At 50.7% G+C, this 16,815-nt stretch overlaps 2 protein-coding genes across 6 annotated transcripts in view; both read right to left on the reverse strand.

Annotated features, from left to right (window-relative positions):
• LOC111833803 (rho guanine nucleotide exchange factor 17) overlaps window positions 1-5,030 on the reverse strand; it is a 42,611-nt gene extending 37,581 nt beyond the window's left edge. For 3 of the 4 annotated variants that reach the window (XM_072701417.1, XM_023792410.2, XM_023792411.2), the window contains exon 1: window positions 141-5,029. In XM_072701417.1, coding sequence (XP_072557518.1) covers window positions 141-4,217 — 4,077 coding nt within the window. In that variant the 5' untranslated portion in view covers window positions 4,218-5,029. Of the gene's footprint in view, window positions 1-140 lie in introns of all 4 variants that reach the window. The other variant, XM_023792409.2, reaches the window with a different exon arrangement.
• Window positions 5,031-5,256: 226 nt separating this feature from the next.
• Window positions 5,257-15,355, reverse strand: LOC111833808 (P2Y purinoceptor 6). 2 transcript variants are annotated; one of them, XM_023792419.2, is made up of 3 exons: window positions 14,899-15,355; window positions 14,429-14,684; window positions 5,257-8,594 (listed from the first exon to the last, which is right to left on the reverse strand). In XM_023792419.2, exon 3 carries the CDS (start codon window positions 8,561-8,563, stop codon window positions 7,580-7,582), a length of 984 nt encoding a protein of 327 aa, XP_023648187.2. In that variant the 5' UTR covers window positions 8,564-8,594; window positions 14,429-14,684; window positions 14,899-15,355; the 3' UTR covers window positions 5,257-7,579. The 2 variants fall into 2 exon arrangements, with proteins under 2 accessions (XP_023648187.2, XP_023648186.2); XM_023792418.2 differs by having other exon boundaries at window positions 14,429-15,355.
• Window positions 15,356-16,815: the final 1,460 nt, after the last annotated feature.

Raw genomic sequence — 16,815 nt, forward strand, 5'->3', positions numbered from 1 at the left:
CAGTAGAGCATCCCATAATAACCATGACGAATGAATGAGCCCAGAACACCCTTTACTCTTAAAATGCAGACACAGGAAAGCACACAAACAGCCACTGTGGCCCTCCCCGCCCCATAAGGTATTGAGACACCCAGACTCACCACTTTGGCCTTCTGGGGCCCTGGGGCCAGGTCCTCGCCTGTTTTCTGGGGCCCCGGGGCCAGGTCCTCAGCAGCTTTCCTTGGTTTGGGTTCGCCAGTGGTTGGGGTGCCGGGCAAAGAGCCGGACCCCTCAATGGAAGGGCCAGCTGGTGTCTCTGTGACGTTCAGCGCCAGGATATACTGCTTGGTGACGTCCTCCAGGGAGGGGGTCTGCTCCGCCGGGTACAGTTTGGGCCGGGTTGGCGTGGGGACGCTGATGGGGACACTGTGATGGGGGACTGGGGGTCCCTCTGGGGCCACGATGGGCGTGAAGGTGGCGGGCTCGCTGGCGTGCCGTACGTGTTTGCCCCGTGGCGTGCTAGACTGCTCAGGGTCGCTGGTCTGCCGTGGTGGTGCCGCCGGTACCCGAGAGCCTCTCTTCTTGTAACTACGGCGCGCCATGCGGGGGGACAGTACCTCTGCCAGCTTGGGGTCGAAAGGGAGACAGGGGGCTGCCCCGGTGGGGGCGGGTTCCGGGGCCGGGGGTGGCACATGCTCTGAGTGTGGCCAGGCCTTGCCGTCCGCCCGGTGGTGCCGCCGCTCGCCCAGCTCCGCCAGTTCGTCCCGCTGCTCTGACAAGATGGGCTCACTGCTGGAGGGTGGGATGGCCTGCTCTAACTCACTGATGGGCTCGCTGGAGTCCACAAAGCCTAGTCCGTCGGACCCCGCTGGCTCACCACGCCGGCTCGGATCGCTGAAGGATTTCTTCTTGCCGGCCTTGCCGTTGGCCTTGTCATCGCCGAGCTTGTCCATGGCGCCGGGCTCGTGTACGATGCTGCGCAGGAGCGTGCTGTAGTCCCGCGGTGACTCACTGCACACCGACAGGTCACTGGCAGCGCTGCCTGTGCCCTCCCACGGTGCCTGGATGCCCGCCTTGGCGTTCAGCGAGCCCAGGAGGTTGCTGTCCACAGAAAAGTTCTCTGCGTCCTCAGGGACGGAACGCTGGCGGTGCGGCATGGGGTCACTGAGGGAGCGGTACGCCTCCCCGTTCGACTCCCCATTACTCCCGTTGCTGGAGTCCGAGCCGTTGGTCCCGGTTGAGGAGAACTTCCTCCTGCGACGGAGGGTGCTGGGTGTGGAGGGGGTTTCTAGGGGCCCTGGGCTGGTGTCTTTGTGAGGCCCTGGCTCACTGACGATTGCCACGGCTTCATATTCCGTCCTCACTGCCGGCGTTGGGACAATCTTCTCCTGCTTCAACTCTGGTGGCCCCTCCTGGTACAGGCCCGATTGGCTCCATGCAGTCAACGTTTGCCCCAGGAGGTCTGTGCCTGACGAAGCTCTGCATGAGCCAGTCTCGGGCTCAGTCACTATCCCTTCGTCGGTCAGGCTGGACTCGTGCCCGGATGACTCATCCATGGACTTGTCATAAAACACATTCTCATCAGATCCCCCCTTTCCTGAAAGCTTCTCACCGTCTTGCATCTCTCCTGAAACTGACATGGCTGTGTCCTTCTCTGCTACATCTCCACTCCTCCGTTCATCCTGCTCCTCTTTCTCTTCATCGTCTTTTCTTTGGAAATTTTCATTGTCCTCCCGATCCATCCCAAATAAATCCTCATCCCGAGCCCCCATCTGACAGATGTCCCGAATCACCTGTCGTGCCTCCTGGATGTATTGGTCTTGCAGAGGTGTGGGCATCTGTTCCTCGTAGTCGTAGTCCCTCTGGCAGTCATCGCTTTGTACCTCCCTGTCGGGCACCAGTGCCTCCCCATCCCCAGGTATGTCCAGGTGCTGCTCTGAGTTGCTCCTCTTCGCCGTCACACCAGGGAAATAGCGCCGCCCTAGTGGCTTGTCAGAGTAAGTGAATGACTTGGCACGTCGAAGGGTGGCGGTGAGGTCCTTGAGGGACAGGCGGCCCTGTGCAGATCCCTGGCTCCTGGCCCCCATTTTATACACTGGGGAGGCGGCTGAGTTTAATCTGCACCCGTCTTCGTTCTGATCTGCGCCCACACGCCCTTTCTTTCGAACCTTGAGCTCAGACAGGTCTGTCTTGAGGAAGCTGAGCAGACTGAGTGTCTCTGAGGTGATGTCTGGGTTCGACATGGACATCCGCTGCTTCTCCTTCTCGCTGCTGAGGCCGCGACGCAGACCCCAAGTCTCCGAGGCTGTGTTCTCACCACCACCTGTAGTTAACAGGGGTCTGGACCAGACACGGGTACGAGGGAAATTGTCCCCATAGCCGAGGCTGGGTGACCTGTACATGGTGAAGTTGCCGTGGAAGGCCTTGCATGTCCCAGAGGTACCTCCGGCAGCAGATGAGTGGTCCTCATCCTTCAACGTCTCTGTGCTGGAGTACCTGCTGCTGCTTCTGGAGCCACACGGGCTGAAGGAAGGGATGCTGACTTTGGACACCCGGGACACCACCGGCACAGGGGTGGGGGTAACCCCATCGGAAACCCCCCTGTAGAGCCTGCCAGGGCGCTCCCAGGGCTGCCCCGACAAGCAATGCCTGCTTTTGGGCCTATCGGAGCGCCACCCCACATGCTCCCCATCCCCCGGGGGCTGGAATCGCTTGCCGGGCTCCATCACAGGGACCCCGTCGCTGTCGTCCGACTGCCCATAGTCCTTGGTCGGCCCCGCCCCACTGTTGCTCCTCTTCTTCCTCCTTAGGGATCTCCTCCTGCTGTTGTCTCTGCCGGGGCTTACTGGCACAGGGCTGTCCTCCTCACTGCCCGATGACCTCCCTGGGGATCTGGCCCGGGTGCCATTTTTGTTTCGGGAGAAAGATACAGCTGCCCCAGCACGTCCGTATGAGTGACTTCCCCTGCTTCCCCGGCTACACCCTTCCTCCTCCTCACCTTCCTCACCCGAGCTGGGACCCGAATGCGCTGGTGCCACAGAGGGGGCAGCCTGTGGTTTACAGGAACTATGCGAGGAATGTAAGCTATCCAGTGGCTGTGTCTGCTCCTGCGGGTGCTGCTGTCGTCCCGGTGAGAGTACACAGCTTGGCAGTCGGGGGGCCACAGAGCTGCTGCGAGGCGGGGGTGCCGGCGGAACGGGCTTGGGGCCCCGACTCTCTTCACGGGTCTCGTGGGGGTCCGGTCCCTCGTCTGAGTAGTGTCTTGTTTTAAAATGAGAGTTCAGACCCTGATATTGGCTCCGGAAGCAGCTCAGGAGGTGCTCACCTCCCTTAGCTGAGGGGGCATTAAGATCTGGACCATTATCTTCCTGCCGAATGTGTACCCGGCTGTTTTGCCCTTCTCTGTGGTCCGGTCGAAACGTATCCTGGACCCCAGGGCCCCAGTGACTAGCAGGTTTTGGTTCGTCGCCGTCGGAAGTGGACCTGTACTTTTTCCTGTTACTGTCCCCAAACAGTTCTCTAATTTTAGGCACACTTGGCCAGTTCGTCAGGTCCACATGAAACAATTCGCCATGGGTCGAAAAGTATCCCCGGTGCGCCCTGCAAGGCGCAGTTCCGGCAGCAAACGCGTCTCTTCCCGAATTTAAAGATTTGGGATCGCGGGGGGCAGCGGGCACTTGCAAAGGATCTCTCTTACCTCCGCCCCTGACCGTATCCGCCGTGCTGTCAGTCGTCGGTCTTTGAGTTCTCTCGGGATAGGAACCGGGAACCGGGTCACACGATGAGCAGCTCTGCTCCGGAACACCATCCGCTAAAGTGGCCACAAACTCGGCGTCGGGAGCCGCCAGATACCCAGCGTCTGCTCTGGGTATTCTCCGCGAAAGCTGCGCCCCTTCCAGGCGTGTATCTACGTCCGAGCTTCTGTTGAACCTCACCGACAGCTGCCGTATGGAGGGCGATACTGCGTGGGGGGAGCCTTTGTGCAGATCTGCGCTTCGGAGCCCGGCCGCCGAAATCTTGGAAACTTTTCTTGGCGCTGCCGACGGCTGCGCTTTCTCCACTGCGGTCTGAGGATCTGGAGCTGGAGGGGGAGCGGAGACCGGGGGGGGAAGGGCACTCCCGTCCGAGTCGCTTGATTTGTGTTGTTGATCCTCTGCTCCAGAAGCAGTCCTGTTGGCGCTCCAGTTGTCCAGCTTTTTGAAAGAGACGTTCCTGTGCACGGATACCTTCTTCTCCATAGTGCATGTCCTCCTTTTGTTTCTGCCCACCTTCTATTCCATAGCTGAAGGCGATCCTTCTTCCGAGCTGGTGCAGGAAACTGCCTCAAACAGCCATGTACCCACCGCTCGGTGCGTGGAAATTGCAAAAAGAGCAGCGGGGCGGCTATTCACGCGAAAACGGGTGAATTAGATATTAGTCCGTGCGAGAGGGGGGGGAAAGCCGCATTCTACGCTTTCCGCTGCGCGGTTCCGCTGCACTCCCACCCATCCACAGAAAAGGGCTCAAAGTTTGGTCAAACTTTTCTCCTGACTTCGTCGGCTCCGCAGCCCCTGCATCGACTTCTAAAAAGCACCACTTTTCCGACTGCAGTCCCATTTCCAGTCCTGCGCGGCCGCATCCACACGCATCTCTCCCCTTTCCTCGAATCCCGCTTTCTGCTGTATTTGTTATTTTGATATAATTAAGTTTTCCCGTGACTTGTGTGTTTTACATGCAAATGCTGGGTCCCGGCGGTGGGCGGGATTACAATGATAGGGTCGGCTTAGCCCCTTAGGTATGGGGGAAAGTTTTCCTTTTAATATGGGATCTAAAGAAGCCTAATCCATGTAGTATTAAATCCTCAGTAAGTAAACGACACTTTCACCGCTGTTAATTACTACATCTTGTAAAGCTCTGATATGAATAAATCTATGCGCTGAGACCGTCCGCTTTTAATGAATTTACTCCAGAGTTGTTTTTGTAAATTTAAGTAACCAGTTTGCATTGTTTTAGCGATGCAGCACTAAGCACTTGAGAATGATATGAGTGCTTCTCTTTCATTCTGCAAACAACGCCTCTTTTGTGCGCTTCCTTTTAACAGACTGCTTTTTTAAACAGTTCTTTGTCCTCCGCGCCGCGAAACGCCGGTTACCGCGTCCCCTAGCGGCCGGCGCGGTGCAGCGCGCCCACTGGCCTCGGCCCCTTGTGTCGTTACTGCCCTCTATGAGCCCTGGTGGGTCAGGGGTATTACCCGGGGTGTGTCAGGATGAAATACACCGAAGAGCGAAAAAGAGAAGCTTCATGGTTGAAATACCTTTATTGTCACACAAATGGCACACAGATTGCATGGGTACATCCAGACTAACAAAACTCAGCAGCGAGACAATTGGAAACACGATTCACAATAAAACAAACATTTGTGAGCCTGATAGACATTAAGACGAATTCATTCAACGAAAACACGAAAAATCAGTGCTGGCAACAGTTAATTTAATTTTAAAGTATCATTACTTTTAAATACATCTACAAACAATCAACGAAACTCACAGACATTTAACAAAAACTGCCAAATAAGCCAAAGTTGCCACTTTGAACTGCATCTGTTTAGTTTTATGTTAAACTACGTTGAATGCTACACGCAGAATGCAAAACAGTACACAGTGTAACATATTTAAACTGGACTGAATTAACGTCAAATACGTTTATATTACTGGACTATCTTGGATTATGTTCACGAGAGTCATCAGGCAGGATCACTCGATTACGGTGATAAACACTGTCTGCATCTCCACTGACGCAATATTTTCGGCGCAGCACCGGACGTCCATAGAAACGTCAGTCACAGTTATGGCTACATACGCAGCTCTTAATAGACAGCTGCAGGCGCTACCACCGTGCGTGAAGCCCTTCTCCCGCAGGACCCACGCGGATATTGACCACTGTCGCAGTCCTCGTCGTCAATACGGGCATTTCAGGAGCATTATCAGGCCGCTCGCGCCATCTTCTGGTGAGCACCAAGACCTACACTCTCAGTCCGAACGCTGCACGATGATGATGATGATGATGATGATGATGATGATGATGATGATGATGATTTCACTGCTCGGTTGGTCTGTGAGTTAACTCACGCCTCCAGGACCGGAGGTTTGATTCCCCAGCCCCATCCCTGTCCGTGGAAGATGCATAGGATTTATCTGGATGTTCCTGCTTAATCTCACGCCAAAGATGCATGTTTTGGTAGATCAGTATCTATACCCATCCAGGTAGCCAGTCCCTCTGCTTTCTAGGATACGCTCCACACTCACTGTGGATAATCAGTTTTGGAATATAACTTCATAGACGACATGGCTGCATTATATACATAACGTACAAAATCCCCCAGTGACACACGTGGCTGTATGTAAACATCAACATGCATGACCTCTCATTTATATCCGCCCTTTCTCACACATGTAGTTCCCACAGCTGGCCTCTGAGACGACAGCTCTTCCCCTGCAGTGCCCCCCCAGTGTAACGTCCAGCCTCCTAATCCTAACCCGTTACCCCCCCCCCCCCTTTCATCCACCCACCTTCTGGTCACAAATCAACTCCAGTAACCTTATTGGCCATTTACTAGGGATTTCACCTCATAAACAGTCAGGCTAAACAATGCAGCCATTTAAATGCTATGTGAATAGCACTCAGTGCCGATCAAAGAGGTGCCATTTTAAGCGAGGATCACCACCAGCGCCCCCTGCCTGAAAATAAGTGAAACTGCCTTGCAAAGTGGATCCCTGAGGAGATTAGTAATCCCCCCAAATGCTGCCACCTTTAAAACCAGGCTTAAATCATTTTTACTCGACAGTGCCTTTGATTAGCGCTGCTAACCAATATTGATGCATTTTCTTTTACTCTTATTTCAATTGTCTTTTACCTGTAGGTTTTCATTTTCCATTTAATGATTCCTCTCACTTTATCTTTTTATGTACAGCCTTTCGAATGAACTCGGTGCTGGAAAATGTGCCATTTAAATGAATTTGCCTTGACTAAGTTGGCATCCCACCCAGAAGAGGGCGCCGTAGCTGGGCGGCGCTTCTTACAGCATTCACTGGGATGTACACCTGTACAGCCATGAAGGAAAAGGAATGTTTTATAATTTACATACTGCCGGCAAGGTGGCGCAGTGCTCAGCACTGTTGCCTCACACTTGTGTTCAGTTCTCCGCGCGGGTAACTGTGTGTGCAGTTTGGATGCCCTCCTCGTCATCATGGGGTTTCCTCTGGGTCCTCTGCTTCCCCCCACAGTCCAAAAACATGCAGAGGTTAGTTGTAGTTGCTAAATTGCCCATAGGTGTGCATGTGTGAGTGTGAGTGTGGGTGTGGGTGTGACTGTGACTGTGAGTGTGCCCTGCGATGGGTTGGTACCCCATCCTGGGTTGTTCCCTGCCTTGTGCCTGTAGCCTCTGGGATAGGCTTCAGACCCCCCACCACCACCACCCTGAACAGGACAAGCAGTTGCAGAAAATGGATGAATGGATGGATACTGACTTAACTTTGGTCTCCCTTTGCCCACATGAGCGCAAGGTGGCTATTTTAAGTACCAGCTACATCTTGCAGGGCCACGCCCCTGCCCCCCCCAGGCCTCACACTTGGGGTGTCACGTCCCTCATGGTGGTGATCCTCTGCAGCAGCGTCCGTGTGCTCTTCCGGAAGCGAGGCTGCGTGAAGTAGAAGAGGATCGGGTCCAGGACGCTGTTCATGCTGGCGAAGGGCCGCGTGCTCTTGTACACCACCGAGTAGAAGTTCCGCACGTGGCACGGCGTCCCCTTGAGGGCACGGACCAGCAGGTACGCCGTCTTGGTCAGGTGGAAGGGCAGGAAGCTGACGGCGAAGACCAGCACCACCACGGCGATCATGCGCACGGCCTTCTCCTTGCGCTCCTGCGAGGCCACGGTGGCTGCTGGTCTTCCCTGGCACAGCACACGTGCCATCAGGCAGTAGCAGACCACGATGGCCAGGAAGGGCAGGCCGAAGCCCAGGCAGGTCAGCGCCATGCCGTAGGGGAAGTACTCGGCAGAGCGGCGCGGCTCGCTCAGATCATAGCACACCGTCCGGTTCCTCTGCTCCCCCGTGGTGGCGAAGGCGAGGGTGGGAGCGCACAGGGCCAGCACCACGGCCCAGACGACGGCACACGCGGCCCAGGCACACCGCCGGCCCCCGGTCCGGTGCCAGGTAGCTAGCGGGTGGCAAATGCCCAGGTAGCGCTGGAAGCTGATGCAGGTGAGGAACATAATGCTGCCATGCAGGTTACTGTAAAACTGGAAGCGCACCAACTTGCAGAGCAGCTCGCCGAAGGGCCAGTAGTCGTGGCTGGCGTAGTTGTAGATGAGCAGCGGCAGCGAGCAGACGTACAGGAAGTCGGCGGCCGCCAGGTTCAGCATGTAGACGGTGCTGCGTGTGAGGGCGCGGCTGGAGCGGCAGACCCGCAGGATGACGGCGCCGTTCAGCGGCAGACCCACCACGAACACCACGCTGTAGACCACCGGCAGCAGAAGTCTCTTGAAGTCCTCGCTGTACGTGCAGGACGGCAGCCCTCCCAGCGTGCCGTTGTGTCCCGGGGAGGCCATCTGTGTCGCTGTGGTGACACGCCAGGGAGCTCTGGAACGTGCGGAGAGCATCGGTCAGACATCAGCACCGCCCAACACAACGACAAATTTAAAGCCTAACATTTCTTGCACATACAGAGATTACTTGACTGCTACTTAATAATTGTACTATACAGGAGCCCTTTAAATTATTATTTTATATAGTTTATTATATATTTATACTTAAACTATTACTATGTACATACATATATAATTACATATTTAATTATATCATTATTACTATTATTATATAATTATACTATCCAAATACTAATTGTCAGGGATCCGGGCGGCTCGGGCGCGGGGACGTGGCACGGTGCAGGAACACAAAAGGTGGACGACCCACTGGCAGCTCCAAGAACACAAAGACGGGGTTTATTAAGTAAAACAGAAAACACTATGAACACAAAAACGGGGTTTATTAAGTAAAACAGAAAACACTATGAACATAAAAACAAAAAAACCACAAGAGGTCAAAAACTAAAGGGGGAAAATAAAGACTAAATGTACAAAGGGGAATCAGGAAAATAGGCAACAAAGTATCCTAAACTAAACTAAACTAAACTACAACAAAACCTTCAGGATCTAGCAGCAGCAACAATCGTCAAACAACAATCAGAGAGCTCTAAGAACCACTAGGGAACAGAACAGATATAGGGATTCAGAAACCAAAACTGGGTAATAAGACTAACACAGGACAGGGGAGACTAATTAACAGAGACCAGGGAAACAGGGTACAGGTGAAACTAATAAACTCAGGAGGAAAACAAGGAAACTAAGAACTAACCAAGGAAACAGGGAAACATAAACCAACACTAGGGAATTACTAACAGGTAAAGACAAGCAGGGGCACAAGGAACAAAACCAAAACCAACTACAAAATCAGACACAAGAACTAGAGAAACTCAAATGAAACACTAGGGAACAAAATACAAAAACAGAGGAGGTGGGATTCAAACACAGGACAGAAGGTACACAGACAACTGGCTGCTCAACTTGTTGAGCCATGAGGCCAACAGAGAACAGGGGGGAAAAACACAAAGTCGGACATGAAGGACGGGATGACCAGCAACACCTGCTGGCCAAACGGGGAAGGTACACAGAGTGAGACAACAGGGGCTGACCCTGACACTAATCTAGTGTTACTTTTCTGTATATGCCTTACTAAACGTTGAATGTTCTTTGTATCGTCCTTTTTTTGTAATGTCTTGTAAAAGCACCACCAAGGCAAAATATGGAAACATACTTGGCGAATAAAATGATTCTCATTTAACTTCTAACAGAAGAGGAACCAGGCTTATGGTTTAAAAGTGTATGGAACCTTTTGGAAGTTTATTTAGTGAGATTCAGGCCAGTTGACAAGCATGTTACACTTTCAGAGGCTGCAACGGTTGCAAACACCAGCAACCGTCAGATCGATCGATGTATTTACTCGGTATTCATTCATGTATTTACCCAGAGGCCGGCTTCAGGACAGGAAGCTGCTAAGAATGGCAGGAAGTGTAGAAGCCCTATTACTTCCTGTGGAGTTTGCAAGAGTCTGGACCTGGAAATAATGCTGGCATGGAGCCAGCCTCCCTCCGAAGGGCATGGGGAGAGGAGCCATGGCGCAAGGGCTCACGTTACAGCCCCCAGGTTCATTTAACTTTATCATTATATATCTGTTATCCCTCGATGTGCCACACGGTGGCACCCATGAGCATATTACATGACTCTGCTTAAGATGCAGCTTCCATGCAGCCCCCATAGCTCCTACCCAGGTTTAAATAAGATGCAATCCAGCCCCCAACCAGCATCCAACAGCTTGGAGCGTGATGTCAGGTCCTAATGGAGACACAGGCCTGTTCCACCGTCAATGCAGGTGTTGAGTGAAACGAGGGCGGCAGCGTGTACAGCTTAATCACCGGGGCTGGCTCACCGCCTCATCTATCGGCCAGCCCGTCTGCCTCGCCTCGCCTCTGCTCTGCTCTCTCTGCCTGCTTCCCTCCCCTCACGGCTGTCAGACCACCACCATCCCATCGTCATTCTGCTCACCTGTCGTGCTGCCACCTCTGCTCATAGAGGGGGCAGTGTGGCATTAAGTGACACCCGTTTCCCTCTCTGTGTTCACGCTGCTGCGTAGGAGTGACCGTGGTGCTTGATCACTTTACATTGTGGTTAAAAACCTCACTTAAGTGTTTTTTTTTCTTTTTAACAAGCCCAGGTTGAGAGAAACCAGCCAGCCTGCTTTGCCCAGGCAAGTCTCAGCGGACGGGGGTGGGGGCTGGGGCGGGCTGGACAAGTCGCAGCAGAGCCATGCAATGCGGTTAATGCAGCAGTTACACGCCTCTGATGAATGGCAGCCTGGTGCTCAGGGTCTGGACGGTCAGAGTCAGCTGAGAAGGGGCTATGCTGTTGAACCTTTGAGCTACAAACTAAGGCCATACTGCTCCAGTAAGATGTCCAGCTGTATAAATTGGAATCGAGGCATCAGATGATCAGACAGACGATGATGCATAAAGACATGCACAAGCTACGTATTACTGCCCACACACAAATATCCGTGGGCGTCCCTGAAGTACACATCACTTCCTCCCCGTCACACGGGCAAACAGCCAACTTAGGGCCAGACTAAAGGGCCAGAGAGGAACAGGGGCTGTTCCTCAAGCAGCGATACCGTGACCTGTGAGTGCTCTTGTACTGACGTGTACATTTGGTAATACTTCACAGGAGTGGTAACAGTAGTATCTTACTCCCAGCCTTCCGGTGCTGGGAAGCGGCACTGCTCACACGCTGAGAAGACCACGCCATCGCCCCACGCCCGGCGACGGATGCTGCTCCAACAACCCAAACACCCGCCAGGAACAAAAGTCGGCATTTAAACGGGCCGTCGGATTTCACGTTCCTCTTCCTGACCCCAAAGAATGGCCGAAATCACGGCAAACGGGTCGGCACCGGTCCCTGTCCCCACTGACAATGAACCAGGATGTCAGGGCCTCAAGCAGCAAGGTGACACTGTGTCCTACTCTAAACGTACTTCATATGGCAGTCTGACGTCCGTTTGAATTGCTTGCTCACGATTTTGATATCTGATGTTGGGACGTTTAGTTTTATAATTAGTTACCTTACTTTAAGTAACGGTGAGGTGTCTTAGCCATTAAAGAATGTCTACAAAGTATCGATCTGAGAGAGCAGCTCTTCCTTTCATTGGTCCCGTGTGAGCGACTATGTGACTAATGGATTATGGGAAGGATTTCCAGCACAGTGCCTATCAGTACGCAGCTCTGATAGTAAAAGGGGGCCGTGGATGTGGTCATTTTTGCCAGGGCGTCTACATCCAGGGACCAGGGCCACTTATCACTCCAGGGCCCCCTGCTGGAGGATTAACATGACGCCACAAAGTCGTGGCCTGCGGTTCACTCGCTATCTCCATGTCACACATTTCAGCCATATTTCACAGTGGTATGTAGGGACATGTTTACACTGTGAATGTGATCGGAAGGTTGCCGGTTCAAATCCCAGGGTCGGCAGAGTGACGTCACTGTTGGGTCCCTGAGCGAGGCCTTTAACCCCAAAGGGACTGGCTAGCATGCCCTCTAAAAATGTGCATCCCTTTCAATAAAAGCATCTTCAGAATAGATTAAATGGCGTAATGGAATCCTGATGGACAGTGTAGAGATAAGTACAGAAAAACACAAAATGAGGAAAACTGTGAATTCAGTCTAAAGAAATAAGTAATATTATTTTCTGTGCGATAAAGGAGACAACACAAGTATTCTGATAACACTTCTGATGGGTGAAATGAGGCTTCTAGGATTCGAACCTTTAAAGGTTTCTGCTCCTGGGAGGAGCAGCGTTCACCCTTGTCTGTTTTCAGGTGGGGGGGAGTGGTATGTCTTATGTTTAATGAATGGTATTAAAAGCATTTACAATTTATTAAATTGTTAACTTTATTAAATATCAGAAAACAGTACTTATTTTTATACGTGTTTAGAGGTGATTCTATATTATACTTCAATGTTAATGTTAATTTAATTACATTTGCCATACTGACTCGTTCTGACGTTTGTGAGCAGCGTTGTCAGCTGGCTGGCATGAGATTTCCAATTCGAGATGTCTGCACACTCATTTACATGTAATTTTGCCTTAGATTTGCCACAGGATTTCTCGCGTGATCGTCACGCCAGATGCGTGAGAGCTGGCGGCCCGGTGCGCATCACCTGAACGTATATCGGCCCTGAACAAACTGAGCAAAATGGGCCTGAAACACCTGATCACCTGAAACATTAATATAATTCTACTCACCTCCAGCATTCACACAAAACTTTCATCCACATATATAAAAAAATAGTATGAGACCAAATGGACATTATTAATCACCTAACGGGCCCAGCTAATTTACCATCCGCGTCTGGGGAGGGAGACTGGATGTGACCGCATCTTTGCCAGGGAAACGCATTAGCGCAGTTTAATGGTCTCTTCAAATGTCTCCCCCACTTTAGAGATACGGCACGACTGGTGTAAACGCATGGAAAATCAACCATTCGGTAATTATATGACATATCTCATCTAACGCACAATAACTAATTCTGCCAAAAATAATGTAGTTCTAAACTGAACTGGACGTGTTGTATTTATTTATTTACCGTCCGTTTTCTTTTTCTAACCAACAATGTTTCGGTCACGGTCTCAATCCAGGTAACCGGGGCTGGTTGGCACAGTTTTCATCCAGCGTGTTTTATCTCGATCAGGCATGGGTTACATTATGATAACCCAGCTACCTGGGTTAACTTTATCCTTAAATATCATAATATCGGATACATTTAAACATCGCCTAGTAGACTAATAAGAACAGCAATTAAGCAAAATCGTGCCCATTGAACATTTTAAACGTCATATTCTTGAATTCTTTCTCAAATGATTTTTCAAATAAACAGCTTGTTTTTAATTGTTGAACAAAAAATCTATTAAAATACACTGTGTACTATGTACCGACCAACCTCAAAAATCTATGTCCTATCCAATCCCAGCTGCACTCTGTGAACTTCAAGATTCCAAGAGGCAGACATCGCAGGCATTCAGATCTAATACAGCTAATCTCCATCTCTGTTGGTACAATTAATTTATTTTCGATATTTCACGCAGACAGATACAAAATACACAAAGTGATAGCCACCTTAGCAGTGAACAGCCTTCCGATTTCTTGGCAAGATGGATGGGTGTAGTTTATATGGGTCCTCTTATAATGTTGGATTTCTGCGAAAGATCCCTCTGCAACCAAACACCGGTCTCGCCAAAATATGACACTGCCCCAGCAAAAAGCCATGAAGGAGGGTCAAATGCCGCGGCTAATTTCATTTATACGAATAAATGCAACTTTAACGTACTTTTGGATAAATTAAAACTGAGTCAAAATCGTTTTTACTAGAGTTTTTCAAAGGATGATGTTTATATACGTTACATTTTGTTAGAAACATTAGGCAATATCACATTTTATACTTTAATGTGATAGGAAAGCTTAGAGTAACACTTTCAGTATTTCCTGTATATGTATTATGAACTTTTTGGCGTAAAAGCAACTCGATCATCCAGACATTTCGTTGTTATAGGCGATGTTAAGTCAGACACGTTTGGAATATGAATCACCTGGATAAACCAAGGCGTATACACGCCGTAAAATTCACGTCCCAAAACCGTCCTTCCCAGTGCTAGTAAGGGATCACAGTGCGGCTGCATTGTTAATACATTGTGATCAATAGCAAAGCTCGTTTTGAAACGATGCTGCCAAGTTTTCTACACAGCGGTCGCGATCTCTACATTACATCGATAATCTGCGCAACTTTAAGCAATAAGAAGTCCTTGACTTACCTCCGATAAGGGTTATAAATAGCGAGCCGTGGCAACGCGCTGCTTCTCTCGTCCCCAGTCCCCTTTTAAAGCAGGTGCCGCACCACATGTGAAACTGGAGCCAGGCGGGGTGCTTTAAAAGGGAAAGTGCACATGGACGGAGCTGCCCCGATCCCGGGTTAGACGGCTGGCTGGAGGAGGGGAACAGCCTCGCTGTGGACTGCAGGACCCACTGCTTGACCCAAACCCACATCGGCTGAAAGCCTCTGCCTTGTGCCTGCGACGTAAAGCATCACGCGCCGAGTGATTATAGATAAACCCAATTAAAGACCGAGTCTATGGGAACTATAATGCAACGCGTAATTAATGTATTTCGATGTACAAATGGAGTCGGAAGAGTATTTGGTGGCCGGAGATGGTAAGGGCACAGAGGTCTAGCAAGCTCTCTGCAGGACTGGGTTCTGTGCTCTCCAGCAAGCTGTGATCCTTACCGCCCAACAACGCTGACGGTTCCTCATGCAAAGACGCACCGGAATATTATTTCTTGGATTTACTGTTTTTTGCGAATAGCTTCTTAGACGAGAATCGCTCAAGCAGAAAACTTAAAAAAAAAAACCCATTATATTTAATTCACGTTTTTTTCTGATTAATGCAGAACCTTCGGATCGTAGGCGCGGGAAGGTACTTTGAGCTCATGCCGCTGTAAATTGGAAAGACCAATAGACGATACTGAAGTTCTTTTGTAATATCGGTAACTCTCAGTAACAACGGCAATCTTTTAGGAGAAATAATCATGTTGCCTCTGAGCCATTGTGAGATAATTAACATAACACTGTTTTTCTTTGCTGAAGCACCTCAGCACCTCTACTTCCAGCGCTACTGCTTCAGATAACTGCGAATATAGTCATGTATCAGCAGGGTTATTTGGGTGCCTGTGATGTGGAAAGACAAACACCGTAAGCCCAACCCTACCGATGCGGTAGACAGACTATTGCAAACACAGATCTGAACGCTGGTTGGTCCAGGTCAGACACATTCCGATGTGTGACTGTGAGGATAGACAAGTGATGTGAACGATTGTCTGATAGCATCACTTTCAGGTTATGCTCAATATCTAACTGCAAAGCCTAGATTATCTCACTTTCCATTCGAACAATTCCTCATGTGTTGGTAGATGTGAGAAATCTAGTGTCCGACTATACTGTAGGACCTGTGAACATGACCCCCAGTCTATGTACTGTAGGACGTGTGAGTATGACCCCAGTCTATGTACTGTAGGACGTGTGAGCATGACCTCTAGTCTAGCTTCTTTAGGACATGTAAGCATGACCCCCAGTCCATGTACTGTAGGACGTGTGAGCATAACCCCAGTCTAGGTACCATAGGACGTGTGAGCATGACCCCCAGTCTATATATTGTAGGACGGGTGAGCATAACCCCAGTCTAGATACCATAGGACGTGTGAGCATGACCCCCAGTCCAGTACCGAAGGACGTGTGAGCATGACCCCCAGTCTATATATTGTAGGACGTGTGAGCATGACCCCCAGTCCATGTACTGTAGGGTGTGTGAGCATGATCCCTAGTCTAGGTACTGTAGGGTGTGTGAGCATGACCCCCAGTCTATATACTGTAGGACGTGTGAGCATAACCCCAGTCTAGGTACCATAGGACGTGTGAGCATGACCCCCAGTCTATATATTGTAGGACGGGTGAGCATAACCCCAGTCTAGATACCATAGGACGTGTGAGCATGACCCCCAGTCCAGTACCGAAGGACGTGTGAGCATGACCCCCAGTCTATATATTGTAGGACGTGTGAGCATGACCCCCAGTCTATATATTGTAGGGTGTGTGAGCATGACCCCCAGTCTATATACTGTAGGACGTGTGAGCATAACCCCAGTCTAGGTACCGAAGGACGTGTGAGCATGACCCCCAGTCTATATATTGTAGGACGTGTGAGCATAACCCCAGTCTAGGTACCGAAGGACGTGTGAGCATGACCCCCAGTCTATATATTGTAGGACGTGTGAGCATGACCCCCAGTCTATATATTGTAGGACGTGTGAGCATGACCCCCAGTCTATATATTGTAGGACGTGTGAGCATAACCCCAGTCTAGGTACCGAAGGACGTGTGAGCATGACCCCCAGTCTATATATTGTAGGACGTGTGAGCATGACCCCCAGTCTATATACCATAGGACGTGTGAGCATGACCCCCAGTCTATATATTGTAGGACGTGTGAGCATGACCCCCAGTCTAGGTACCATAGGACGTGTGAGCATGACCCCCAGTCTATATATTGTAGGACGGGTGAGCATAACCCCCAGTCTATATACCATAGGACGTGTGAGCATAACCCCAGTCTAGGTACCGAAGGACGTGTGAGCATGACCCCCAGTC

This window comes from Paramormyrops kingsleyae, chromosome 17 (assembly GCF_048594095.1).
Source record: "Paramormyrops kingsleyae isolate MSU_618 chromosome 17, PKINGS_0.4, whole genome shotgun sequence".
Classification (NCBI taxonomy): Eukaryota; Metazoa; Chordata; class Actinopteri; order Osteoglossiformes; family Mormyridae; genus Paramormyrops; species Paramormyrops kingsleyae.

Excerpts from the sequence above, each read along its gene's own strand:
- LOC111833808 (XM_023792419.2), bottom strand. The coding sequence starts at position 8,563 with ATGGCCTCCCCGGGACACAACGGCACGCTGGGAGGGCTGCCGTCCTGC.